The sequence below is a fragment of the Gorilla gorilla genome, chromosome 18, assembly GCF_029281585.2.
Source record: "Gorilla gorilla gorilla isolate KB3781 chromosome 18, NHGRI_mGorGor1-v2.1_pri, whole genome shotgun sequence".
Taxonomy (NCBI): domain Eukaryota; kingdom Metazoa; phylum Chordata; class Mammalia; order Primates; family Hominidae; genus Gorilla; species Gorilla gorilla.
Window position 1 is genome coordinate 15,794,469 of NC_073242.2, and position 26,871 is coordinate 15,821,339.

Below are 26,871 nucleotides of genomic sequence, written 5' to 3' on the forward strand. Positions count from 1 at the left end.
ATCACAGGGTGTACTCTCACTGTGATATTAGCGGTAATAACTCCCTAGGATATTACGAATTATATGACAGAGTGTACACCCACCATGAGATTTGGAGTAATATATCTCTAGCATATTATGAATAATATCACAGGTTGTACACCTACCGTGACATTAGGAGTAAAAGCTCCCTCGGATATTACAAATAATATCACAGTGTGTACTCCCACTGTGATATTAGGAGTGAAATCTCCTTCGGATATTACGAATAGTATCACAGGATGTACACCCACTGTGATATTAGGAGTAATATCTCCCTTGGATATTTCTAATAACACCACAGCGTTTACACACATGGTGTTCACCCACTGGGATGTTAGGGTAATATCTCCCTTGGATATTACCAATCGTATCAGAGGCTGTACACACGCGGTGTTCACCCAGCGTGATATTAGGAATAATATCTCCCTCGGATATTAGGAACAGTCTCTCCCTGGGACTTAGCAGAACGTAATCCCCCAGTGTTAAATAAGCGACCACAGCAAGAGGTAGAGGCGCAGGGACTGAAATGAAGACAAACATCTGACAAGTTTAAAACACGTATTTAAAATAGAATTTATAAAAGGCTTAATCTGCCGACTCAGGAGCCCGCGGTGCAGGGTGGGGTGGGAGTTGGCAGGTGATCGCTACACCAGCAGAGTAAGACTGCAGGGCTGCGGCCCTCCCTCCTATGCCCTTCTGTTCAGACACCCGAGGGGCCCATGTGCACTCCTGGGATCATACGACCAGAAAACAGGACCCTAGAGGTTTCTTGAGTTTCTGCTTACCAGGGCGGCTGGGTATAGCCCTACCAGCCCATTGCATAATCTTCTAAGTTCTCCCCACCACCCTCCATTCCAGCAGCGAGGTGCCTGTGACGCGGTCTCCATCCTCTCGGCCTCGACCCGGTGGTCCCCGCGATTGGACGCTTAGGCGGTCACCAGGCCTCCTTGTTACTAACGTGTGCACACCTTTCAGTTCTCCCATCAGGATGAACTCCTGGAAATTGCTGGGTCCGAAGTGTTTGGGAAGTTTGGAGTGATTCTTGTTGCAGGGGGAAGAGGGAACTATGGAGGTGTCACTGAACTTTCAGGGGTTCCGGGACCCCCCAACCCGGTGCCCGTCCCAGCTCCCCGAGCGCCTCTCTTCCCCCCTCCCCCACCTCGCCTGTTTTCACCTCCCGTGGCCTCACCCCCGCCGCGCAGCTGGACCTTGCCCGGGGCCTCCCGATCCCGGAGCTGGAATCCCAGCCGGACCAGCCCAGCCCGACCAGCCCAGCCCCGCCTCTTCCCTGGCAGGATCGCGGCCGAGCAGTCTGCCCAGAGACTTAGCGACAGACAGACGCTGGGACCCACGACGACAGAAGGCGCCGATGGCCGCGCCTGCTGAGCCCTGCGCGGGGCAGGGGGTGAGTGCCCCCCATCGTGCCCCACTCTCCTTTTCCAGGCTTGGTTTGGCTGCAGATCTCTCGGGCTGCGATACTGGGAAGAGGAGAGACCCCCAAATTCCTGGACCCGGGAAGCGAGGAGACTTACTCCGGCCCCCTCACTGCAGCGGGTTGGACTCCTTTCACCAAGCCAGCCGCCGAGAGCCCAGCTCTATTTAAGGGGCCACCAGACCTCCCAGCTACTAGGGGCTTTGACCCTTCTTTGCATAAAGCTAGTGGGTCCCCCAAGCCCTCCTACCCCCGGAGAGCCCTTACCTCTCTGCTTTCTTTTTCCATTGCTCTTAGCAAAGGACTCCAGGGAGCGGAGTTCATGGAGTGGGGGTGGCGGTTGCAAACTGCCAGCATTTCGAGGGCCAGGGAGTTGAAGCAATAAACCGGTATGAACTGAGGGCTTTCTCCGTGCCTAGCCTTGTGCCCAACCTTGTGCCATGCTGCTATGAACTTTGCTGCTATTAATCCATTTAATACAACTCATAGAGGTAGAGTCTCATTATCCCCCTTTTGCAGGGAAGGAAACTGAGATACAGAGAGGTTAAAGTTTGCACAGCCGGTGAGTTGTGAAACCAGGAGGAGTAAAAAGACAGCGGAGAGAGAATTGAAGAGGCCACGTCCACTAAACTTCAAATTTCTTCTAGGGTTAGATAGGACCAGCAGACCTGCTGAGATGAAAATAACAGATCAAGCTGGGCCGGTGGCTCTTGCCTGTAATCCCAGTACCTAGGAGGCTGAGGCAGGAGGATTGCTTGAGGCCAGGAGTTCGAGACCAGCATAGAGAGACCCCCATCTCTCCAAAACATTAAAAAAAAATTAGCCAGGCCTGGTGAGGCGGCTTATGCCTGTAATCCCAGCACTGTGGGAGGCCGAGGTGGGAGGATTGCTTGAGCCCAGGAAATTCGAAGCTTTGTTGAGCTTTGATTGTGCCACTTCAGCCTGGGCAACAGAGTGAGACCCTGTCTCTAAAACATAAATTAATTAATAATAAAAAATAAAAATAAATCATACATCAAGACCACCAGTCGAACGAGGTTTGGGGTCAGATAAGCCTGGGTCAGAATCAGCTTTGCCACTTCCCATTTGTGTGTTCCTGGGGGAGGCAGTTCCCCGATTGGTGCCTCAGTCTGCTGGTTTCTGAGATGGAGACAGTACTGTCTGCGTCCTGGAGTTGTTATAAGGATTAACTGACAGTCCATGCCTAGCAATGATTATGGAGCCCAGGTCTCCTAGACCACGTGGCCCGGTTCCCTGGGTTCAAATCCCAGCCCTTCCACTCCTCAGCTGGGTAAAGTCAGCAAAGTTACTCAACCTCTCTGGTCCTCAGCTTCTTCATCTGCAAATCAATATAATTGCAACTACCTAGGGTTAATGTCAGGATGAAAGGAATTGAGAATTAGTAGGTATTCCAAAGAGTACTTGGCACATTTTTGTGTAAATGTTAAAGATCCAAAAAGTTGCCTGGCCCCCTGGGCAGGTGAGCTGGGGACCCCTGCCTTGTACCATCCTAAGGGTCCTCTTTGTGTTCCCTCAGGTCTGGAACCAGACAGAGCCTGAACCTGCCACCACCAGCCTGCTGAGCCTGTGCTTCCTGAGAACAGCAGGGGTCTGGGTGCCCCCCATGTACCTCTGGGTCCTTGGTCCCATCTACCTCCTCTTCATCCACCACCATGGCCGGGGCTACCTCCGGATGTCCCCACTCTTCAAAGCCAAGATGGTAGCTGCCATCCCTGGGAGCCTGGAACCAGGCAATGGTGGGGGGAGGCAGGGGACAGGCTGGAACCTGGTGAAGTCTTAAAGTAGACTCTTCCTATCGGGGTGTAGAAGGGAATCTGTTAATCAAACAGAGCAATATTAGAAAGGCTACAGAGGTCAATTCAGTGGAACACGGTTCTCCCAAACAGATTTTGTAATTCCGAAAATCCATGCATGCGCAAACATACGCATACACTCCCATGTTCCTGGACAGTTTATAGCTACCATAACCTGGCATTTTCCAAAACATACCATGTAGACTCTTGGATACACAAGGTAATTTTAGGGCCACATTAGGATAAACCTTTTAAAAAGTTATGCATTTATTTTTATGTTCCCCCACTGGCTGTATTATAGGACAATTTTTATATGTGATGTGTATTTACTTTAGTGTGTTAAATAAACACTGGCATTCCAAGCGTGAGCCTTTCTGCTCATCCATCCTCTTCTACTCCATTCTTGTAGGCTTCCAATGAATGTTCTTCAGAGTTCATTCATTCTTCTGCCATTGCGTTAATTTTTACATTATCACCCACCACCAACCCAGGGGTTGGCAAACTTAAAGAGCCAAGCGGTACACAGTATTTGAGACTTTGTGAGCCAGGTAATCTTCCTTCCGAACACTGAACTCTGCCATTCCAGAATGAACGCAATAGTCATAACCATAGACAATAGTCATGACTGTCTTTTTTTTTTTTTTTTTTGAGATGCAGTTTTGCTCTTGTTACCCAGGCTGGAGTGCAATGGTGCCATCTCGGCTCACTGCAACCTCCGCCTCCTGGGTTCAAGTGATTCTCCTGCCTCAGCTTCCTGAGTAGCTGGGATTACAGGTGCCCACCCCCACACCTCACTATTTTCCTGTATTTTTAGTAGAAACAGGGTTTCGCCATGTTGGCCAGGCTGGTCTCCAACTCCTGACCTCAGGTGATCTGCCTGCCTCGGCCTGCCAAAGTGCTGGGATTACAGGTGTGAGCCACCACCCCCGGCCGACTGTGTTTCAATAAAACTTTATTTGTAGTCACTGAAATTTGGATTTCATGTCATTTTCACCTGTCATGACATATGCTTTTTATTATTCTTTGATGATTGATAGTTTGCCAACTTCTGCTTTAAACTGAGGTTCTTTGAGCAGTTCCTCCAACATAACCTAGCTCTGGCCTTCCCTCTGGTGTGTCCACGTTCTCTCATTTTCTTCCTTTCTTTTATTCAATAGAGAAACCAAAATATATTAGAGAGACCCTAGAGACTTACTGGCCCAACAGAGAGTTGCTCCTTGATTTCATAGCAGGGATTGAAAAATGACTTGGAGAAAGGATAGTTTTTTACCTGGTGAGTACATTTCATTTCCTGCTGTTTCTTCACACCCAAAGTCATCTCACATGTGCACGATTGGAGCACTTCTTGCATTTTGGAAAACACTCGGTTGGCTCAAGCCCTTGCTGTGCATTATTTATATGACAGTTACAGGTCAGAAGTGATCTGCAATGCCCTTTACACATTGTTCACATTGGCACGTTGCTAGCTGGTGACCCTGGTATACTCAGTATCAGCCAGGATGTTGCAGAACCAGCTCCCAGTTGGACATGGGGTCGCCTACCAGTTTGCTGTGACCTCTCTTATTGCCCCGCAAGCTTATCTAAGCCTGTATCCTCAGGTGCTTGGATTCGCCCTCATAGTCCTGTGTACCTCCAGCGTGGCTGTCGCTCTTTGGAAAATCCAACAGGGAACGCCTGAGGCCCCAGAATTCCTCATTCATCCTACCGTGTGGCTCACCACGATGGTAATGATGCCTTCAGTCTGGAGCCCGGCTTCCTCCCAGCTGCTGCTTTGCCTGCCACAGTGGAGAACAAGGGGAAGAGAAGAGGCTCCCCTCAGCCTCCCACCCTCCCCTAAGGGGCCTCCCTGACTTTCCCGTCCAGAGCTTCGCAGTGTTCCTGATTCACACCGAGAGGAAAAAGGGAGTCCAGTCATCTGGAGTGCTGTTTGGTTACTGGCTTCTCTGCTTTGTCTTGCCAGCTACCAACGCTGCCCAGCAGGCCTCCGGAGCGGTAAGTTGGGGCGTGGGCCACCCTGGGAAACCAAAATGGTGGCTCATGCCTTGGGTCCCTTCCTTTCTCCTCCTGTTTCCACATACAACTTATTCTCTATACAGTGACACACACAAGCCAGTCACTTACACTCTAGAGACACAAAATCCACTCCCGCACCTGTAAGTACCCATCATCCCATACATTTCTTATCAACACAATTTCCTGTCTTACACGCCCACATCACACGTGCCACTTGCACACGATGCACACACTTATAGGCACTGATTCATACATCACACAAGTACATGCATGCATGCACACACACACAACCTGGGCACAGATACACCTGTGTGCACACATACCCCTCCGTGCACACCTCCCCTCATGTCATGGATTCACCCTCCCCATGTTCCTATGCACCTATATTTACACACTCATTCTGCACACCACTCGTATTTCTGTTGCCCAATCTGGGAAGCAGCTTTTTTTTTTTTTGAGAGGCTTGCTCTGTCGCCCAGACTGGAATGAAGTGGCGTGATCTCAGCTCACTGCAATTTCTGCCTCTCGGGTTCAAGCAATTCTCCTGCCTCTGCTTCCTGTGTAGCTGGGATTACAGGTGTGTGCCACTACACCTGGCTTATTCTAAATTTCTACTAAATTTCTACTAAAAATTTCTGCTAAATTTCTACTAAAAATTTTTGTATTTTTAGTAGAGACGAGGTTTCCCCATGTTGGCCAGGCTGGTCTCGAGCTCCTGACCTCAAGTGATCCACCCGCCTTGGCCTCCCAAAGTGTCGGGATTACAGGCATGAGCTCTTGTCTTTCGGCCGGAAGCAGCGTTTCTCTATTAGGAGACATCATGGGTCATTTTCTCTGTAAAGAGAAAAACATGTAGCCTAGACCAACTTCCCTCAGCCTCAGCTTTAGTAATGTTGTGGCCAAACAATTCTTTGTTGGGTGGACAGGGCTGTCTTGTTTGCTGCAGGGTGTGAAACAGCATCCCTGGCTTCTGCCCATAGGTGCCAGTAGCATACCATCCAATTGCAGTAACCCAAAATGTCTCCAGATATTACCAAGTGTCCCTGGGGGTGAGGAGGACAAAGTCACCCACCTATTGAGAAGCACTGGCCTCGACAGAGTGCTTAGCCAAGGCTTCTGGGAGAGGGAGTTATCTTAACACCAATGAACAGGCTGCAGCAGGTTTCAGATATTTTACTTCATTATTTTATTTTTGTTTAGACAACATCACGCTTTGTTGCCCGGGCTGATCTTGAACTTCTGGGCTCGAGCAGTTCTCTGACCTCAGCCTCCTAAAATGCTGGGATTAGAGGCATGAGCCACCACGTCTGGACTCACAGATCATTTCTTCAGTCCAGTGGTTACTCCATCCTGCCCCTAAAGGAGAAGGTAGAGAAGCATCACCCTGTCCTTAAGGACAGAGTTTTTATTTTTTGTTTGTTCATTCTGAGACAGAGTCTTGCTCTATTGCCCAGGCTGGAGTGCAGTGGCACGATCTTGGCTCACTACAACCTCCACCTCCCGGGTTCAATCGATTCCCATACCTCAGCCTCCCAAGTAGCTGGGATTACAGGCATGTGCCACCATGCCCAGCTAATTTTTGTATTTTTAGTAGACACAAGGTTTCAATATGTTGGCCAGGCTCATCTCAAATGCCTGACCTCAAGTGACTCACCCGCCTCGGCCTCCCAAAGTGCTGGGATTACAGGCGTGAGCCACAGCGCCTGACCAAGGACAGAGTTTTTAAAAGAGTAACCTTTGTAACTAAGGGGAAATTCCACAGGTTATTCAGTAATTTCTGAAATGGTGGGCTCCCGCAGTTGACATAAGTCAGCTTTTTGGGACACAGCATAGAAACAATAATACTGGGACCATATACACTCTGGGGTTCCAACCATGTGCCAGGCACTGTGGCAGGCACTTACACACGTCTCCTCACTGGATTCTCACAAGAGTTCACAGTGATGGGTTCTTCTTTATTTTTTTAAATAGAAATAGAAACAAAGTCTCATTATGTTCCCAAGGCTGGTCTCAAACTCCTGGGCTCAAGTGATCTTTCCACCTAAGCCTCCCAAAGTGCTGGGATTACAGGCTTGAGCCAATGTGCCCCAGCCAGTGATGAATTCTAGCCATCCCATTTTAAAGATGAGGGAGACTAAGGCTAGGAGAAGGGAATGACGGCCTCAGGTCCACAAAGCTTGGAAGTGCAGAGCCCGAGTTCATCTCAGGCAAATTCAGAACAAACTTTCTGAGAGAAACAGTGGGGAAAACAGTGGGAGTTTAGGGAAGATGGGCCATATTGTCATTGGAATATCCAATTGTCTGCTATCTGCCAAAAAAACAAAAAACAAACAAAAAAACCCCCAAAACTAGAGGAGTATAAAATCCAGTAGAGGAATCATGATTTAAAACTAGGGCTCTGGTTTAAAGCCATAAAACCTCAGTTCACACTAGCTTAATGAAAAGGGTAAGTCAAGGGGGTTCATTAGCTCATGCATTTATTAGCTCATACCCATGGGATCTCCCAGGCGTGACTGATCCAGGCCTGGGACCAGGTACCATCACCAGATCTCCACTTCTGCCTCTTGGCTCTGCCATGTTAGCTTGATTCTCCAATGGAGTGGCAAGAAGAGCCACCAATACCTTCAGACTTACATTCTAGCATGTAGCAAAGCCAGCAGAATCTCCCGATGGTTCCAGCTCTCAAGTACCCAGCATGGGGTGCTATGTGCATTCCTAACCCTGCCATGGTAGCCAAAAGACCAGAACGTATTCATTGGCCAGGCCTCATTCACCCACCCAGCCTCGGAGTAGAGTCAGTTCTGCACAAATCACACGCCTGAACACAAGCAAAAAACTTAGGAAGAAAGAAAATCAGTACATGGAAGAGATCTCTGCACTCCCATGATTATTACAGCACTGTTCACAATAAACAAGATTTGGAAGCAACCCAAGTGTCCATCAACAGACGAACTGATAAAGAAAATGTGGTATATATACACAATGGAGTACTATGCAGCCATAAAAACGAATGAGGTACTGTCATTTTCAACAACATGGATGTTAAGTGAAATAAGCCAGGCACAGAAAGACAAACTTTACATATTCTCACTTATTTGTGAAAGCTAAAAATTAAAACAATGTAACTCATGAACATATAGAGTAGATGGAAGGTTACTAGAGGCTAGGAAGGACAGTGGGTGGGGGAAGTGGGGATGGTTAATGGGTACAAAAAAACAGAAAGAATAATATCTATTTGATAGCACAACAGGGTGACTGTAGTCAATAATAATTTAATTGTACATTTTAAAATAACTAAAAGAGGCTGGACACAGTGGCTCACACCTGTAATTCCAGCACTTTGGGAGGCCAAGGCAGGAGGATCATCTGAGGTCAGGAGTTCAAGACCAGCGTGGGCAACATGGTGAAACCCTGTCTCTACTAAAAATACAAAAAAAGTAGCCAGGCGTGCTGGCACACATCTGTAATCTCAGATACTCAGGAGGCTAAGGCAGGAGAATCACTTGAATCCAGGAGACGGAGGTTGCAGTGAGCCAAAATCAAGCCACTGCACTCCAGCCTGGGCAACAGAGTGAGACTCCAACTCAATAATAAACTAAAAAATAAAATAACTACAAGAGTAGAATGGATCATTTGTAACAGAAAGGATAAATGATTGCGGGGATGGAGACCTCATTTACCTTGATGTGATTATTATGCATTGCATGCCTGTATCAAAATATCTCACGTCATCCAGAAATATATATATCAGGCCGGGCGCGGTGGCTCATGCCTGTAATCCCAGCACTTTGGGAGGCCAAGGCAGGCGGATCACCTGAGGTCAGGAGTTCAAGACCAGCCTGGCCTACATGGTAAAACTCCATCTCTACTAAAAATACAAAAATTAGCCAGGGGTCATGGCACATGCCTGTAATCCCAGCTACTCAGGAGGCTGAGGCAGGAGAATCGCTTGAACCCAGGAGGCGGAGGGTGCAGTGAGCCAAGATCATGCCACTGCACATCAGCCTGGATGACAAAGCAAGACTCCGTCTCAAAAAAAAAAAAGTATACACACACACACACACACACACACACATATACCTAAAATTAAAAAATAAAAAATGTTTTAAATTAAAAAAAGAAAGAAAATTAGGGTGTTTCTGACCAGATGACAGGGCAGCAGATGCAAAAATCATTGTGGTGTGGCAGCAGGAGCATCAAAATTTGGACCAGATCATCTGCGTGTCCTTGAACAAAGTGCTGTCACTTCTCTGAGCCTTGGTTTCCCCATGAGTCAAAGGAAGCAAGTAAACTCCAGCTGATGAGATTGTGTATGGCAAGAATGCCGCATGTGCCCAGGGCAGGGTCAGTGCTCAATAAAACCAGCTCTCATCTCTGCAAACCAGAGAACCCTGGCCAAGGGGGAGCAGGGTTGAAGACTGGGGTAGAGGGTGGAATGGAGAAAGGATTTCTTTTGTGGCACAAAGAAGAAGGTAAATTGTTTCTTCATCTCATTGTCCCAGCAGCTGTGGCCGATCATCACGTGGCTAAGGACAAAACCCAGACACAGCCCTGGCCCACCATTTGTATAGACAGAATATTATAAATTGGATATTTGAAAATTAGGACCTGCTGGGCGTGGTGGCTCATGCCTGTAATCCCAACACTTTGGGAGGCCAAGGCAGGCAGATCACTTTAGGTCAGCAGTTTGAGGCCAGCCTGGCCAACATGGCAAAACCCCATCTCTACTAAAAATATTAAAAAAAAAATTAGCCAGGCATGGTGGTGGGCACCTGTAATCCCAACTACTAAGGAGGCAGAAGCAGGAGAATCACTTGAACCCAGGAGGCAGAGGTTGCAGGGAGCCGAGATCATGCCACTGCACTTCAGCCTGGGCGACCAAGTGAGACTTTGTCTTTAAAAAAAAAAAAAAAGAAAGAAAATCAGAACCGCTAGGAAAGCCAGGGCTCTGGCTTTCAAATACTCTTGCCCTGGTCCCCAGAGTGGGCACTGACCCCAGATCAGAAATCTTTTCTCTCCTCTGAGCACCCTCCTCTGTCTCCATTCCTTACCTTCTGCTTTCCCTCCCACAGGGCTTCCAGAGTGACCCTGTCCGCCACCTGTCCACCTACCTATGCCTGTCTCTGGTGGTGGCACAGTTTGTGCTGTCCTGCCTGGTGGATCAACCCCCCTTCTTCCCTGAAGACCCCCAGCAGTCTGTAAGTCACCAAGTTCCAACCTCATTCCTGTTCCACTTTGAGATCTCAGTCTCCCCCAGGTGACCAAAAGTCTTTAATTTTTTATTCATTTAGCCATTCAGCAAAAAGTGTATCGCATTTCTACTCGATGCCACAGTTGGCAGACTTTTTCTATATGGGCCAAGAGAAAATATTTTGGACTCTGTGAGCCATACAGTGATCTCAGTGGCAATTACTCAACTCTGCCATTGAACGCAAAAGCAGAATATGTCAACAAATTGCATGGCTGTGTTGCAATAACACTATTTGCAGAAACAGGCAGTGGGCCAGATTTGGTCATAGTTTGCCAACCCCCCGCCATGCCCTAGCAAGGGCATAAGGATCTATGGTGAACAAGCAGATAGAGTTTCTGTTCTCACGTAGCTACTGGTCAAGCAGGGGAACCAGACACTGGTCACAAAATTAAACAAATATGTTGAAAATTGGATGGTCACCGTGGCTCATGCCTGTAATCCCAACACTTTGGGAGGCCAAGGCAGGTGGATCACTTGAGGTCGAGAGTTCAAAGCCAGCCTGGCCAACATGGTAAAGCCTCATCTCTTCTAAAATTACAAAAATTAGCCAGGCATGGTGGTGCACGCCTGTAATCCCAGCTACTCGGGAGGCTGAGGCAGGAGAATTGCTTGAATCCGGGATGTGGAGGTTGCAGGGAGCCGAGACTGTGCATTTGCACTCCAGCCTGGGCAACAAGAGCGAAACTCCACCAAAAAAAAAAAAAAAAAAAAAGAAGGAAAAAGAAAATTACCCTTGGGGTAAGTGCTCCATAGAAGAAGCTCATGAGAGATTGAGAGATTTACAATAGGTAACACTGAAGCAGTCTGTGAAATCAAGAAACAATTCTTTTGTGGAAGAGACTGATCTGACATCATATAAACAGATGTTCAAATGGGGCCAGATGCAGTGGATCATGCCTGTAATCTCAACACTTTGGGAGACCGAGGAAGGAGGATTGTTTGTGCCCAGGTGTTCTAGATCAGACTAGGCAATGTAGTGAGACCCCATCTCTACAAAAAGGTTTTTAAAAATAGCCTAATGTGGTGGTGCATGCCTGTAGTCCCACTACAGAGTAGCTCTGTGGAGACTAAAGCAGGAGGACTGCTTGAATCCAAGAGATAAAGGCTGCAGTGAGCTATGATTGCACCATTGCACTCCAGCCTGGGTGACAGAGCGAGACCCTGTATTCAAAAAAAAAAAAAAAAAAATTGCTCGAAGGCTTGAGAATAGTTAAAACTATGATAGGAATCTTTTTTGTACCTACCAGAGTAGCAACAAAATTTAAAAACTGATAAGCTGCGATGGCAGAAATGTGGTGAAATGGGCACCTTCACGCCTTATTGGTAAAGAGTACAGACTGTTGTAATCTTCCTGGAGCACCTGACAAAAATCGCACGACAGGTCTGTCTTCACAACATTTGCCGAGGGATATTGTCAAGGATCTAATTTCTTCGTTATGCAGTGTCCTTCCTTTTGAGAAGCAAAGCAAGGTTTTGGTTTCAGTATAATCATAGTTGTTCTTCTGAGCCACTGTTAGTTCTTACCTTGTGGACATTGTCAGGCCTGTGGCCCAACCTCTTTTTACGCTGCCTGCTGGGAAGCACCAAGCTCACTGGTGTACACCCCTGGCAAGGAGACAGGGCACCTCGATGTTTACTTTCAGTACTAAATACACCATCAGGGCTGGGTGTAGTGGCTCACGCCTGTAATCCCAGCACTTTGGGAGGCCGAGATAGGCAGATCACTTGAGGTTAGGAGTTTGAGACCAGCCTGGCCAACATGGTGAAACCCTGTCTCTACTAAAAACACAAAAAATTAGCTGTGTGTAGTGGCGCACACCGGTCATCCCAGCTCTTTGGAAGGCTGAGGCAGGAGAATCGCTTGAACCCAGGAGGCAGAGGTAGTAGTGCGCCAAGATCACACCACTGTACTCTGGCCTGGGCAACAGAGCGAAACCCTGTCTCGAAAAAAAAACAACACACAGTTCGTCCTGTCTTCCTACCCTTGCCACATACTTCCCTTCTCCATTTTTGTCTGTTGCAGAACCCCTGTCCAGAGACTGGGGCAGCCTTCCCCTCCAAAGCCACGTTCTGGTGGGTTTCTGGGTAAGTAAAGTCGCACGGAAGGGTTGGGGTGGTGCCTCACCCGCCTGCATTTGCTGCTCTGATTCCCAGCCATGGCCCTTCCCCTGTGCTTACAAAGGCCAGCAAGTCTTTCTCCATCCCAGCCTCAGTGCTTTCTTCTTCGTGTTCAGTGTCTACCATCTGCATCCTGTTCCCATTCACTCACTGGAGTGAGATCTTGATTTGAATCCCGGCTCTGCCTGTTAGCAGGCCGTGTCGCAAACCTCCGGAGTCTCAGTTTTCCCTCTGTAAAATGGGGATGACTCAACCTGCATGAGACGGAAAGTGCTTAGTGCTTGCACACAGCAGGTGCTTAATAGTAATAGAATTGTCTCCAATACTTGATTTCAGTCATTCCACCAACATTTCATAGGCACCTACTATGTGCTAAGCCCCAGGGGTGAGGAGATAAAGGAGCAAGTGTCTACTTTCTAGAGGGTTCCAGGCAGATTGAGAAAATAGCTGCTTCTCCAGGGCCAGCTCACAAGGCACTTGAGGATGTGCTCCCTCCCAACCACACAGCATTCAGACCTCAGTAGCACATGACATGTGGATTTGAATCCTGGCCCTACCACTTCCTAGCTGTGTTGCTTTGGACAAGTTACTTAACCTCTCTGTGCCTCAGTCTCCACTCCTTCAAAATGGGATTGATAATAGCACTTAGCTCACAGGGTTGTGAAGCTTCAATAAGATAAGATCTGTAAAGCACTTAGAACAGGGCCTGGCAAATAATGAGTTTAAGTGGTAATTATTTTTTTTTCTTTTGAGATGGAGTTCCACTCTTGTTGCCCAGGCTGGAGTACAATGGCACTATCTTGGCTCACTGCAACCTCCGCCTCCTGGGTTCAAGCGATTCTCCTGCCTCAGCCTCCCGAGTAGCTGAGATTACAGGCATGCACCACTATGCTCGGCTGATTTTGTATTTTTAGTAGAGACAGTGTTTCTCCATGTTGGTCAGGCTGATCTCAAACTCCCGACCTCAGGTGATCTGCCCGCCTCGGCTTCCCAAAGTGCTGGGATTACAGGTGTGACCCATTGTGCGTGGGCTATTCATTTTCTCTTTTTTTTTTTTTTTTCTGAGACAGAGTTTCACTCTTGTTGCCCAGGCTGCAGTGCAATGGCACAATCTCAGCTCACTGCAACCTCCACCTCCCAGGTTCAAGCAATTCTCCTGCCTCAGCCTCCCGAGTAGCTGGGATTACAGGCACCTGCCATCATGCCCAGCTAATTTTTGTAGTTTTTTGTAGAGACCGGGTTTCACCATGTTGGCCAGGCTGGTCTCAAACTCCTGACCTTAAGTGACCTACCCCCCTCGACCTCCCAAAGTGCTGGGATTGCAGGCATAAGCCACCGCACCCAGCCTAAATGGCTATTAAATAAATGAAAAATATCAGGCTTTGAATGTGTGGAACTGGTAGAAAGAGCTTAGAGATTTTCTAAACAGCTCTACTGGGGGGTCCAGCCCCTGCTTCCCAAACTTAAGCATTTATGGACCACTCTTGATGCTTTTTTGTCCTATTGGGGCAAAAACTAAATTGAGTCACTTTTTTTACTTGAATAAACTGTTTTTAAAAAGAAACTCTCTATCACTGCTAAAATAGGAAAAATCTATAGCATCACTTGCCATATAGGAGAACTCCAAAAATAATTTCAGGGAAAATCAAGCCACGTTAATAATTTCTATGTCAGAATGGTTGCTTCCCCAAGTTGGCTCTGCATTAGAAAAGGGAACTTGGTGGCCTGGCGCAGTGGCTCACGCCTATAATCCCAACACCTTGGGAGGCTGCAGCAGGTGGATCACCTGAGGTCAGGAGTTCGAGACCAGCCTGACCAACATGGTGAAACCCCATCTCTACTAAAAATATAAAAATTAGCCAGGTGTGGTGGTGGGAGCCTGCAATCCCAGACACTCAGGAAGGAGGCTGAGGCAGGAGAATCACTTGAACCCAGGAGGTGGAGGTTGCGGTGAGCCGAGATCACACCAGTGCACTCCAGCCTGGGCAACAGAGTGAGATTCCATCTCAAAAAAATAAAAAGAACAAAAATAAAAAAGAAAAGGGAACTTGGTAAGGCTTAGAGAAGAGTCAGAGACCAGAACCAGGCAAGACCTTCTGGCTGGTGTCATCAGAAAGATTAAAGAGACCTGAGGCCAGGCGCAGTGGCTCACACCCATAATCCCAACACTTTGGAAGGCCAACCCTGACAGATCACTTGAGGCCGGGAGTTCGAGACCAGCCTGGCCAACATGGCGAAATCCCATCTCTACTATAAACAAAAAAATTAGTCAGGTGTGGTGGCTTACGCCTGTAGTCCTAGCACTTTGGGAGGCTGAGGTGGGAGGATTGCTTGAGGCCAGTAGGTCAAGACCAGCCTGGCCAGCATGGTGATACACCATCTAAAAACACAAAAATTAGCCAGGTGTGATGGTGGCTTGTAATTTCAACTACTCAGAAGGCTGAGGCGTGAGAATTGCTTGAGCCAGGGAGGCGGAGGTTGCAGTGAGCCCAGATCACGTCAGTGCACTCCAGCCTAGGCAACAGAGTGAGACTCCGTCTCAAAAAAAAATAATAATAATTAAAAAAAAAAAGCTGAGGGAGGAGTTCAAGCTTCTTCTACAATGAGAGTTTTGGTCAATGGACTTCTGATTCCCAGGGAAATGTCTGTTTCCCTTGCCAAGGGCTATCCCTTGGTTTAGCCACTGAATCTCTCTGCACTTCTATTTCCTTCCCCATCTGTAAAATAGATCTATAATAATATACTCATACATTTATACAATTATAAACTATCAATTTACAGGCTGGGTGTGGTGGCTCATGCCTGTAATCCCAGCACTTTGGGAGGCTGAGGCAGGTGGATCGCCTGAGGTCAGGAGTTCGAGACCAGCCTGGCCAACCTGGTGAAACTCCATCTCTACAAAAAATACAAAAATTAGCCGGGTATGGTGGTGGGTGCCTGTAATCCCAGCTACTCAGGAGGCTGAGGTGGGAGAATCGCTTGAACCTGGGAGGTGGAGGTTGCAGTGAGCCGAGATTGCACCACTGCACTCCAGCCTGGGAGACAGAACAAGACTCCATCTCAAACAAACAATAATAACCTACCTTATGGGTTCATGTAAGAATTAATGAGACAATCTTTGTGAAACGAGAAATGCCCTGCAGACATTAGGTGGGGTTAGTGAATTGCTTTCTTTTTACCCAGGGGACAGTAGAGGTACAGAGAGGTAAAGTGACTTACCCAGGGTCACACAGCTACTCGCCTGGCCAGGATCCTGCAGGGGTGAATGGCAGGAAAAGCTTTCCCTGGTGCCCCTCTTTTGCAGCCTGGTCTGGAGGGGATACAGGAGGCCACTGAGACCAAAAGACCTCTGGTCGCTTGGGAGAGAAAACTCCTCAGAAGAACTTGTTTCCCGGCTTGAAAAGGAGTGGATGAGGAACCGCAGTGCAGCCCGGAGGTAAGTGGGTGGAGGTCAAGAACTCACCTGATGCTCCTTCAGAAAAGCTCATCATTGGCCGGGTGCGGTGGCTCACGCCTGTAATCCCGGCATTCTGGGAGGCCGAGGCAGGCGGATCACAAGGTCAGGAGTTCAAGACCAATCTGGCCAACATAGTGAAACCCCATCTCTGCTAAAAATAGAAAAATTAGCTGGGCGTGGTGGTAGGCACCTATAATCCCAGCTACTCAGGAGGCTGAGGCAGGAGAATCATTTGAACCCAGGAGGCAGAGGTTGCAGTGAGTGGAGATGTCACCATTGCACTCCAGCCTGAGTGACAGGGCCAGACTCTGTATCAAAAAAAAAAAACAAACAAGACAAAAACAAAAACAAAAACAAAAACAACCTCATCATTTGACCCCCAGTCCAGCCCCCAACGCTACTCTGGCTGCACTGCCGCCTCCCCACCTTGCCTTCCAGCTGATCCCACTAAGTAGTATCAGGCTCAAGATATGGTTCCTCCCAGAACGCATCACAGGTTCCTACAAACGGGGAACAAACAGGTTCCTACAAATGGGGAAATGGCAGAATGACAGGCAGCAAACAGAAGAGGTATTTTAAGGCCGGGGTGGAGGGTTGGGAGGTGACGCAACAAACAAGCAGCTGCTCACTTACTATATAACCTGAGCAATTCCTTTCCTGGGCCTCAGTTTTCTCATCTGTTCAGTGGGGATGTCATTAGCCCCAGCTCATAGCTTATGGGGATGAAAAAAAAAGATGATTTATGGAAAAGAACTTGCAAATGTCTTGCAAATGGGAAGTGCTCAAGCACTGTTAGTCATCCAGAGGGTGTTAAGATCTTTGGAGTTATCCACTGTGTCCACTCCTGCCCTCAGTGGCATCTCTGGAAACTTCTCTGCAGCCCTTAGAGCCTGGGATGCCTCATTTGAGAAACTCTGGTCTAGATAAATGAGCCTGCATAGGATTAGATAAAATTGGGTTAAATGCTGCCCTGCCTTCAAATAGTGATGATCTTGGACACGTTGCTTAACCTCACCGGACCTTGGTGTTTCAGGAGACAGAACAAAAAAGGAAGTTAGCTCTGTGGGAAGTTCCCTGCATACTCCGGGATTTTGTGGTAGTTGTTGCAGATGGCTGAATCCCACACATTAAGAGAGACAGAGGAGAGAGAGATTGATACTATAGGCTCACACAGCTAAGAGGATCTAGCCTCAGGTGTTGCTGGATCAGGGGACTCAAATGATGTCAGGATTCTCTCCTTTCATCTCCCATCCCAACTATTATCTATGTGTTGGTCTCTCCATAAGGCCTATCCCTTCCCATGCAAGTTCAGCAAACTCCAGCAGAATAAGAGAGCATCTCTCTCCTAACGTCCATATAGTAAATCCCAAGGAAGGCCTCTAATTGGCCTGGCTCAAGTCATGTGCCTGTCAGGGGCCAATCCCATGCCCAGGGGGCTGGTGCCATGACTGGTGGTCCCTTCAGAGCCACAGAAGTGGGTAGGGGCTGTTCCCACAAAGGAAGCGCATGTGTTTTTCCAAACAGAATAAGTAGTGTGAGAGAACCAAAACATCAGTTCTCTCTCACCCCAGGCATGGCTTGCTGGACCCCCTTCACTGGGTTGGTTGGTTGGTTTGTTTTTTGAGACAGAGTCTCGCTCTATCACCCAGGCTAGAGTGCAGTGGTATGATCTCGGCTCACTGCAACCTCCACCTCCTGGGTTCAAGCGATTCTCCTGCCTCAGCCTTCTGAGTAGCTGGGACCACAGGCGTGTGCCACCACATCTAGCTCATTTTTAAATTTTTTTAGTAGAGACAGGGTCTCACCATGTTGGCCAGGGTGATCTTGAACTCCTGACCTCAGGGGATCTGCCTGCCTTGGCCTCTCAAGGTGCTAGGATTACAGATGTGAGCTACTGCACCTGACTCACCCTCTACTTTTAAATGATTTTACGGAAGTGGCAGAATCCAGTCCACAGGGGCTCTGGAAGGAGCCTCTGCCAACTCCTGGCATCCCCAGCCAACATGAAAATTACAGGTCACCCAACACTAGAACTAAAGGGTAGAAACATTCTCCAGAACAGTTTGAGAATCCTCCCATAAACGGTTGACAGAAAGAAAGGGGAAAGATGGGGTTATACAAAGACCAGGCTCCGTCAGCTTCTGAAACAACCGACTGCACCCACAGAGAACTTTGGTTTTCTTTCTGAAGTATTTTGCAACCACTGGGGGAAGGGAGAGGGCGTCCTCCTGAGAGGCCACACAACAGCCACCTGCTGGTCAAGTCAGCTTCACTAATTTTTGTATTTTTTATTAGAGGTGGGGTTTCTCCATGTTGCTCAGGCTATCAGACTGGCCCTGAACTCCTGACCTCAGGTGATTTGCCCGCATTGGCCTCCCCAAGTGCTGGGATTACAGGTGTGAGCCACCGTGCCCGGCCTCCACCACTCCCTTTTGTATCCTCCAACTCACACCTTGCCCATGCCACTCATGCATACCCCCTGCCTTGCCCCACCATCATTTGTGAGATCTGCACTAAATGGCCTTCAGTCCAGAGACCAGACGTCAGACAGCAATCTGGACATCTTCCTTGATGGGAGGTGAGACCTGCAGGAGAGGAAAACACTTGCTATGGAGCCTGCAGGCTGAACACACTGACTCTCTGGGGCAAACAGCTCAAATAGAACTGAGCAAAACCTCAGCCAGAAAGAAAACTTTCCATGAACTCTTCCCCGACCCCATTTTGCACATGGAAACACTAAGGCTCAGAGGAGAGGAGACAGAGCAGGCATTGGAACCACAGTCTCCTGGCTCCAAAGCCAAGTTCTGTCCACCCAGCCAAGCTCCTTCCTTCCTTCTATAAATTTTTATAACAGTATGTGCGGGGGGCACTCTTATTAGGCCCTTTGCACACATCACTCAATCTGTTTTTCCCATTCATTTGACAAGTGTTTATTGAGCTCCTACTGTGTGCAGGAGCTGGACTCTATACTAGGGACATCTTGGTGGAAAACACAGGCAAAGTCTACCCACCTGGGGTTCTAACGAGACAAAGAGAGGGTTGGAGCCATGGGCATGGCTGTGAAGGCAATGAATTAAATGGCAGGATCAAACAGGAAAGGGTGGGCAGGGATGCTCTCTGTATGGAAGGGGCATCTTCTTGGCTTTGAGATCCAAGTGCCAAAATATTTGTGAGCAGCAGGCCACACCCACTCAGTAACAGAGCTGAACCACAACCCTCCATAGATGCCAAACCAAACACCAGATCAGACCAATAATGTGGGACAGAGACCTCGGCCTTGAAGGGTCTGGCCACCTGAGCTCACCAGAGGTTTTTTCTTATGCTTCTTTTTTTATTATTATTTTATTATGGTGAGGTTGGGGGTCCTTAGTGCACAAGAAACCCTCTACGAACCATAAATCAAGATCTAGGCTCAAATCCCTGCTCTGCCCTTGCTGTGTGACCTCGGGCGGCTGTCGCCATCTCTCAGAGCCTCAGCTTCCCCTTCTGTAAAATGGAGAACCTAATAATGCTCACCTGGCAAGGGGATCCAGGGGAGTCAGTGAGCTCCTTCGTGTAAAGAGCTGATCCCAGCACGTGGCCCCGGGTCACAGATCTGTAATGGGGATTGAAATTACTGATAAGGGGCCAGGCATGGTGGCTCACACCTGTAATCCCAGCACTTTGGGAGGCCGAGGCGAGCAGATCACCTCAGGTCAGGAGTTCAAAACCAACCTGGCCAACATGGCATAACCCCTTCTCCACTGAAAATACAAAAATTAGCTGGGTATGGTGGCACTTGCCTGTAATCCCAGCTACTCGAGAGGCTGAAGTGGGAGAATCACTTGAACTGGGAGGTGGAGGTTGCAGTGAGCTGAGGTCACACCACTGCACTCCAGCCTGGGCGACAGAGCAAGACTTCGTCTCAAAAAAAAAAAAAAAAGGAAAAGAAAAAAGAAAAGTGCATGGGCTCTGGAGGCAGAGAGCTGGAATCAAATTCCAGTTCTTTTACTTCTCAGCTGTGTGCCCTTGGGCAAGTTCGCTTCTCTGAGCCCCAGTTTTCTCATCTGTGAAATGGGAACAACACCTGGCTTCTCAGGGGGTCTTAGGATGACTGGGGAGTGCCTGGCACATGGTAGGTGCTCAACAGGTGTGCTTTCCCATGGCCATCTAAGAGGCCTCAGAGTGCCCTACTGCCCTGCCCTGCCCCCCAACTCCCATGATTGCCTCTTAAGTGGGTACTCAGGGTGATAAGGAGGAACAGGTGAGGGAGCCAGGCTAGATCCACACCCACCCATCTCCACTGTTGGGAAAACAACCCTTTAATGCCTGGCCCTGCCGCTGGCGGCTGAGAGTATAAAATGGGACCCAGAGCTAATCTCTCCCTTCCCCTCAGGCACAACAAGGCAATAGCATTTAAAAGGAAAGGCGGCAGTGGCATGAAGGCTCCAGAGACCGAGCCCTTCCTACGGCAAGAAGGGAGCCAGTGGCGCCCACTGCTGAAGGCCATCTGGCAGGTGTTCCATTCTACCTTCCTCCTGGGGACCCTCAGCCTCGTCATCAGTGATGTCTTCAGGTTCACTGTCCCCAAGCTGCTCAGGTGAGTCCCAGACCTCAAGTGCCCTGCTAAGGTGGGTGGTCTCTTAGTGGCATCCTTCCAGGACCAGGGGGCTTCAGCTCTCCTGCCTCTGCCTATACGTCTGGTGCTCGGGACACTGGATGGTGGGTGAGAAGGATACTGAGGAAGGGAAATGGATTAATGAGAAAGTGACTGACCCCCAGAAGGGCAAATAAGCAAGCTCTTACCTGACTGCATCAATTAGTTTTTGCTGTAAAATGCCCCAAAAGTGAGTGGCTTAAAATGACAAACATTCTTTTATTTAGTTCATGGTAATGTGGGTCAGTAATGTGGGCTGGGCTCAGCTGGGTGGTGGTTCTTTTCTTGGCTGGGTTTTCTCATGTGCCTGCAGTTGTGTATCTGAGACTGGGATGGCTGTCTCTGCTCCATGTGGGTCCCCATCCTCCAAAAGGCTAGCTCAGACTTGTTCATGTGGGTGCTTGGGAGGGTTCTAAGAAATAGACCAAAAACCACATTTTCTCTTGAGGCCTAGGCTCAGAGCCAGCATGGCTTTACCTCCACTGTACTCTGTTGGCCAAAGCCGGTTTTGTAGCCAGCCCAGATTCAAGTGGTGTCTGCTCAGCTGACATAACAAAGCATCACAGACTGAGACTGAGTGGCTTGAACAACAGAAATGTATTTTATCACGATTCTCGAAGCTGGAAGTTCGAGATTAGTATCTGCAAGGTGGTTCCATCTGAGGCCTCTGTCCTTGGCTTGCAGTTGGCCACCTCCTCCCTGTGTCCCCATATGGTCTTTCCTCTGTTTGCGTCCCCTGGTGTCTCCTTGTGTGTCTACATTTCCTCTTCTTAAAAAGGACCCCAGTCAGATTGGATTAGGGCCCAGCCTAACGACCTCATTTTAACTTCATTGCCTCTTTAAAGGCCCTATTTCCAAATACAGTTACATTCAGAGGTACTGGGGGTCGGGGCTTCAACATATAAACTTTGTGAGGACACAATTTAGCCTATAACAAGTGGGAACAAAAACTCCACCTCTTGATCTTGAGGAGCTGCAGTCAGATTGAAAAGGAGTATGGACAGTGGGGGAAATAATGGAGACCATTATTGCAAAAAAAACCACACTGACTGATCCTCCACACCTGGACTAGTTTGGGCCGACTGATCCTCCACATCTGGACTGGTTTGGGCAAAGGCAACACCCTTAGGCACCTCCTCTCACCAGCTGTACCTTCTCCCTCCTTCCCCTGCAAGCCTTTTCCTGGAGTTTATTGGTGATCCCAAGCCTCCAGCCTGGAAGGGCTACCTCCTCGCCGTGCTGATGTTCCTCTCGGCCTGCCTGCAAACGCTGTTTGAGCAGCAGAACATGTACAGGCTCAAGGTGCTGCAGATGAGGCTGCGGTCGGCCATCACTGGCCTGGTGTACAGAAAGGTGAGCCCTGGGGGACAAGGGCAGGTCTTCCCAGCCAGGAAAAGCAGTATCACTGAGCAGGCAGTAATGTTATCAGCAGCTGAGAACGCATTCAGTCCTTGCTTATTAGAGTCACTCACCATACATTCTCACTTCCTTAGTTATTTCTCTTTATTATATGTATTTATTTTTTTGAGACGGAGTCTTGCCCTGTCACCCAGGCTGGAGTGCAGTGGTGCGATCTCGGCTCACTGCAACCTCCGCCTCCTGGGTTCAAGTGATTCTCCTGCCTCAGCCTCCTGAGTAACTGGGACTACAGACACGTGTCACCACGCCCAGCTAATTTTTGTATTTTTGGTAGAGACAAGGTTTTGCCACGTTGGTCAGGCTGTTCTCGAACTCCTAGCCTCAAGTGATCTGTCTCAGCTCCTTAGTTATTCCTGTAAGGTCTTGTGTGATCTGTCCCTAGGGTGTCTCTGACCTCATCCCATCACCTCCTCCCATGCTCACTCTCCTCCAGCCACACAGGTCTCCTTTCAGTTCCTCAAACACTCGAGGCCCCCACCCACCCTGGGGCCTTTGCAGCTGTTCTCACTGCCTAGACACCACTTCTACTCCCCCAATCTAATTTTAATTTTTGAGCCTGATTTTAACTTCCACTCATTCCCCCTTGAGGATAAAGGATTAACCTTCTGATAAGGTGGCCTGTCAGCTGTGTTCCCAGACAATACTGCTTGTGGTAAAAATGACCCCTAGGCTGGGCACAGTGGTGCACGCCTGTAATTCCAGCAATTTGGGAGGCTGAGACAGGAGGATCACTTGAGGTCAGGAGTTCAAGACCAGCCTGGCCAACATGGCGAAACCCCATCTCTACTAAAAATACGAAAATTAGCCAGGCATGGTGGCGCGTGCCTGTAATTCCAGCTACTCGGGAGGCTGAGACAGGAGAATCGCTTGAACCCGGGAGGTGGAGGTTGCAGTGAACTGAGATCACGCCACTGCAGCGCAGCCTGGGTAACAGAGCAAGACCTCGTCTCAGAAGAAAAAAAAAAAAATCCCAAATTGCATCTGGGCTGGAAGTTCTGTCCATTGACTGTGAATACCTGGTTGGAGGCCATAGCTTTGGACTTCTCTCTGTGCAGTGGCTCTTGTCCCTTCCGGGGACTCTGGAAGCTAAGTCCCTGGACTGCTGCCCCAAGAGGTATTGGCTCCTGTGGGGTATGGAGCATCTGAGCCAGGGCAGGTCCCGTCCCATGTAAGTGTCATTCCCTGACACCTGAGCTGTCACCTAGGGGAGGAGGGGACAGAGGGGACAGCTCCTAGGTGGCCGAGAGGGCAGCTCTTGATGCTGTCCTGCCAGAGTGCTGCGTCCCAGGCTCCTGTTCCCCTGAGCATGCCAGAGCTGGGTGTGCCCTATCCTGTCTTAAGAGTCCACATTTCCTTGAGCCTAAGAGGAAGGCCGCCTGGCGAGCAGGCATTGATCTTCCTATTCCCCACCCACCCGCCAGGAGGCCTTCTTTGATCTCCTGATGAGATCAGATCCCTCCTCTCTAACCTCTGGGCTTTTTTTTTTTTTTTTTTTTTTTTTTCTGACAGAGTTTCGCTCTTGTTGCCCAGGCTGGAGTGCAGTGGCACAGTCTCGGCTCACTACAACCTCCACCCCCTGGGTTCAAGTGATTCTCCTGTCTCAACTTCCTGAGTAGCTGGGATTACAGGTGTGCGCCACCATGCCCGGCTAATTTTGTATTTTTGGTAGACAGGGTTTCACCATGTTGGCCAAGCTGGTATCGAACTCCTGACCTCAGGTGATCCACCCGCCTCAGCCTCCCAAAGTGCTGGGATTACAGGCATGAGCCAACGTGCCCGGCCTGGGCTGCTTTTTTATGTTACTCATCATAACTGCCATTAAAGCATGAGTTATAGAAATATTTTTGTTTTGTCTTATTTTTTTGAGACAGTCTCACTCTGTTACCCAGGCTGTAGTGCAGTGGTGCAATCTTGGCTCACTGCAACCTCTGCCTCCTGGGTTCAAGCAATTGTCCTGCCTTACCCTCCCAAGTAGCTGGGATTACAGGCACCCATCAGCATGCCCAGTTAATTTTTGTATTTTTACTAGAGATGGGGTTTTGCCATATTGGCCAGGCTGATCTCGAACTCCCGGCCTCAAGCAATCCACCCGCCTCAGCCTCCCAAAGTGCTGGGATTACAGGTGTGAGCCACTGTGCCCGGCCAGTTATATAAATCTTTATTATAGAGCCTTGTTCCCCACCTCAAACTCCAGTCCCGGGAGAGCAAGCCTCATCTCTGTTGTTCACAGCTGTATTTTCAGTTCCCAGCTCAGTGTGAGTCACACAGTGGGCAGTCTTCAAAGACTTGCTAAGTGGAGAATTTCTATGTCCAGTCATTCCTGGATCACTTCTTCACTCCCTCACACAGTCACAAAGGGAGGGCTGCATGTGGAATTTAGCATTCAACAGGCTGGAAGAGGTCCACTGTGACCCCAGGGTTAAGGCAGATGTGAGGCTGCCAGAGAACCAGGTTGGTGTCACAGAAGCAGGTGAAAGGTCTCACCCTTGTCATGCCTTCGTCACCCTGGATTCCATTCCTTGTGTAGGAGCTTACAAGGCCTGTGACTTTGGGCAAGTTGCTCAACTTCTCTCTGCCTCAGTTTCTTTAGCCATAGAATGGGGTTAGTAAATGTTCATTTCATTGATTCTAGTCTCACATTTTTTTTTTCACTCTAATACTTCCAAAATCGAGATGTCTCCTACATGTCTTAATTTAACTGGAAGTGGTATTTTCCTTGGTGAGAGAATAATAGAGAGCAATTTATCCATAGATTTTTTTTTAAAGACAGGGTCTTGCTCTGTTGCCCAGGCTAGAGTGCAGTGGCACCAACATGGCTCACTGCAGCCTCAACCTCCTGTACTCAATTAATCCTCCCAGCTCAGCCTCCCCAGTAGCTAGCTGGGACCACAGGCACACCACAACCATGCCTGGCTAATTTTTTCTTTTCTTTCCCCCCCCGAAATGGATTTTGCTCTTGTTGCCCAGACTGGAATGCAATGGCTTGATCTGGGCTCACTGCAACCTCTGCCTTCTGGGTTTAAGTGATTCTCTTTCCTCAGCCTCCCAAGTAGCTGGGATTACAGGTGCCTGCCACCATGCCCAGCTAATTTTTGTATTTTTGGTAGAGACAGGGTTTCACCATGTTGGCCAGGCTGGTCTCCACCTCCTGACCTCAGGTGATCTGTCCACCTCGGCCTCCCAAAGTGCTGGGATTACAGGCATGAGGCACCGCACCCGGCCCCCTGGCTAATTTTTTAAAGTATTTTGTAGAGATTGGGTCTTACTATGTCGCCCGGGCTGGTTTCGAACTCCTGGGATCAAGCAATCCTCCCACCTCAGCCTCCCAGAGTGGTGGGATTACAGGCAGAGGCCACTGCACCTGGCCTGGCATTAGAGGGAATGAATATGGTAGTGCCTGCTTGGTACCATGCACGGCTGTGAGCACCCCGGGAAAGGATAAGGCTGTTCATTTAGCACAGTGCCTGCGACACGGTGAGCACTGGGCAGATGACCACCGTTATCTGTGTTAATCTGGTGTTTTCGTGCATGTTATTCATTATTATGCCTCCCGTGCTTTAGGGATCTTGGAGGATTTTCATTTTTGTCATCTCTGTGGATCCTCAAAGAGCCCTGAGAGGTTGGCCTAAGAGACTTTACTCACCCACCTCACAGACGCGTGAAGTGGGGCTCAGTGGGTGGAGAAGCCACCTGGGGCATCCCTCTGCCCCGGCCTCCCCACTTTACTTCTCTCCTTCTGCCCACCCACCAGGTCCTGGCTCTGTCCAGTGGCTCCAGAAAGGCCAGTGCGGTGGGTGATGTGGTCAACCTGGTGTCCGTGGACGTGCAGCGGCTGACCGAGAGCGTCCTCTACCTCAACGGGCTGTGGCTGCCTCTCGTCTGGATCGTGGTCTGCTTCGTCTATCTCTGGCAGGTATGCGAGAGGAGGAAGACGGGATTTGAACGGAGTCCCCCACCCCCTCCTTCTCCCCCTCCTCCTTCCCCCTCCCACCCTTCCTCCTCCTGACTTAGCATTCAAGAGGCTGGAAGAGGTCCGCTGTGACCCCAGGGTTAGGGCAAGTTTGAGGCTGTGGGAGAACCAGGTTGGTGTCAGAGAGGCACATGAAAGGTTTTACCCTTGTTCTGCCTTCATCATCCTGGATTCCATTCCTGGTATAGAAGCTTATAAGGCTTCCTCCCCTCTCCCCCTGCCCCAGCCTCCTCCTCCTGCCCCCCTCCTCTTGCACCCCTCCCTGCACCCTCCCTCCTCCTGCATCTCTCCCACCTTCTGCCCACGCACCCCCTCCTCTTCCTGCACCCCTTCCTTTTCCTCCTTCCCCCTCCTCCTCCTCTTCCTCTCTCCTGCTCCACCTTCTTCTTCCTTTCTGCTCCCTGTCATCTTCCCTCCCACTTCTTCCCTTCTCCCCTCTTCTCCTCTACCATCCTCCCTCTCTTCCCTCTCCTCTTCCCTCTCCTTCTCTTCCCTTTCTTCTTCCTCTCCTCCTTTTTCTCCTCCCCTTCCACCCCCGTCTCCTCCTTCTCCTCCTCCTCCAATCCTGTCTCCATTTGCCTACTATTGTCTGATATAATGGGAAAAGTCCTCAATAAGGATGACCTTCACTTGGCCTTGGGCAGGAAGTTCACCCTCTCTGGGCCTCAGTTTCCTCTGTAGAATGATGATGATGATGATGATGATGATGACATTGATACTTCCCCATGTGCTATTAGGGT

The 26,871-nt window shown here is 49.1% G+C and overlaps 2 protein-coding genes across 3 annotated transcripts in view; both read left to right on the forward strand.

Annotated features, from left to right (window-relative positions):
* The first annotated feature begins 881 nt into the window (after positions 1 to 881).
* Positions 882 to 3,635, forward strand: LOC134757425 (uncharacterized). Its single transcript, XM_063699516.1, has 2 exons — positions 882 to 1,426; positions 2,991 to 3,635. The coding sequence occupies exons 1-2, from the start codon at positions 1,088 to 1,090 to the stop codon at positions 3,252 to 3,254; spliced, it is 603 nt and encodes a 200-aa protein (XP_063555586.1). The 5' UTR covers positions 882 to 1,087; the 3' UTR covers positions 3,255 to 3,635.
* Positions 3,088 to 26,871, forward strand: part of LOC115933209 (ATP-binding cassette sub-family C member 6-like) — a 47,468-nt gene continuing 23,684 nt past the window's right edge. Inside the window, exons 1-10 of one of the 2 annotated variants that reach the window (XM_063699515.1) lie at positions 3,088 to 3,173; positions 4,425 to 4,540; positions 4,866 to 4,991; positions 5,131 to 5,259; positions 10,353 to 10,478; positions 12,555 to 12,616; positions 15,954 to 16,085; positions 20,482 to 20,685; positions 21,918 to 22,095; positions 25,913 to 26,074. In XM_063699515.1, coding sequence (XP_063555585.1) covers positions 4,989 to 4,991; positions 5,131 to 5,259; positions 10,353 to 10,478; positions 12,555 to 12,616; positions 15,954 to 16,085; positions 20,482 to 20,685; positions 21,918 to 22,095; positions 25,913 to 26,074 — 996 coding nt within the window. In that variant the 5' untranslated portion in view covers positions 3,088 to 3,173; positions 4,425 to 4,540; positions 4,866 to 4,988. Of the gene's footprint in view, positions 3,174 to 3,754; positions 3,816 to 4,424; positions 4,541 to 4,865; positions 4,992 to 5,130; positions 5,260 to 10,352; positions 10,479 to 12,554; positions 12,617 to 15,953; positions 16,086 to 20,481; positions 20,686 to 21,917; positions 22,096 to 25,912; positions 26,075 to 26,871 lie in introns of those variants that run through there. The other variant, XM_063699514.1, reaches the window with a different exon arrangement.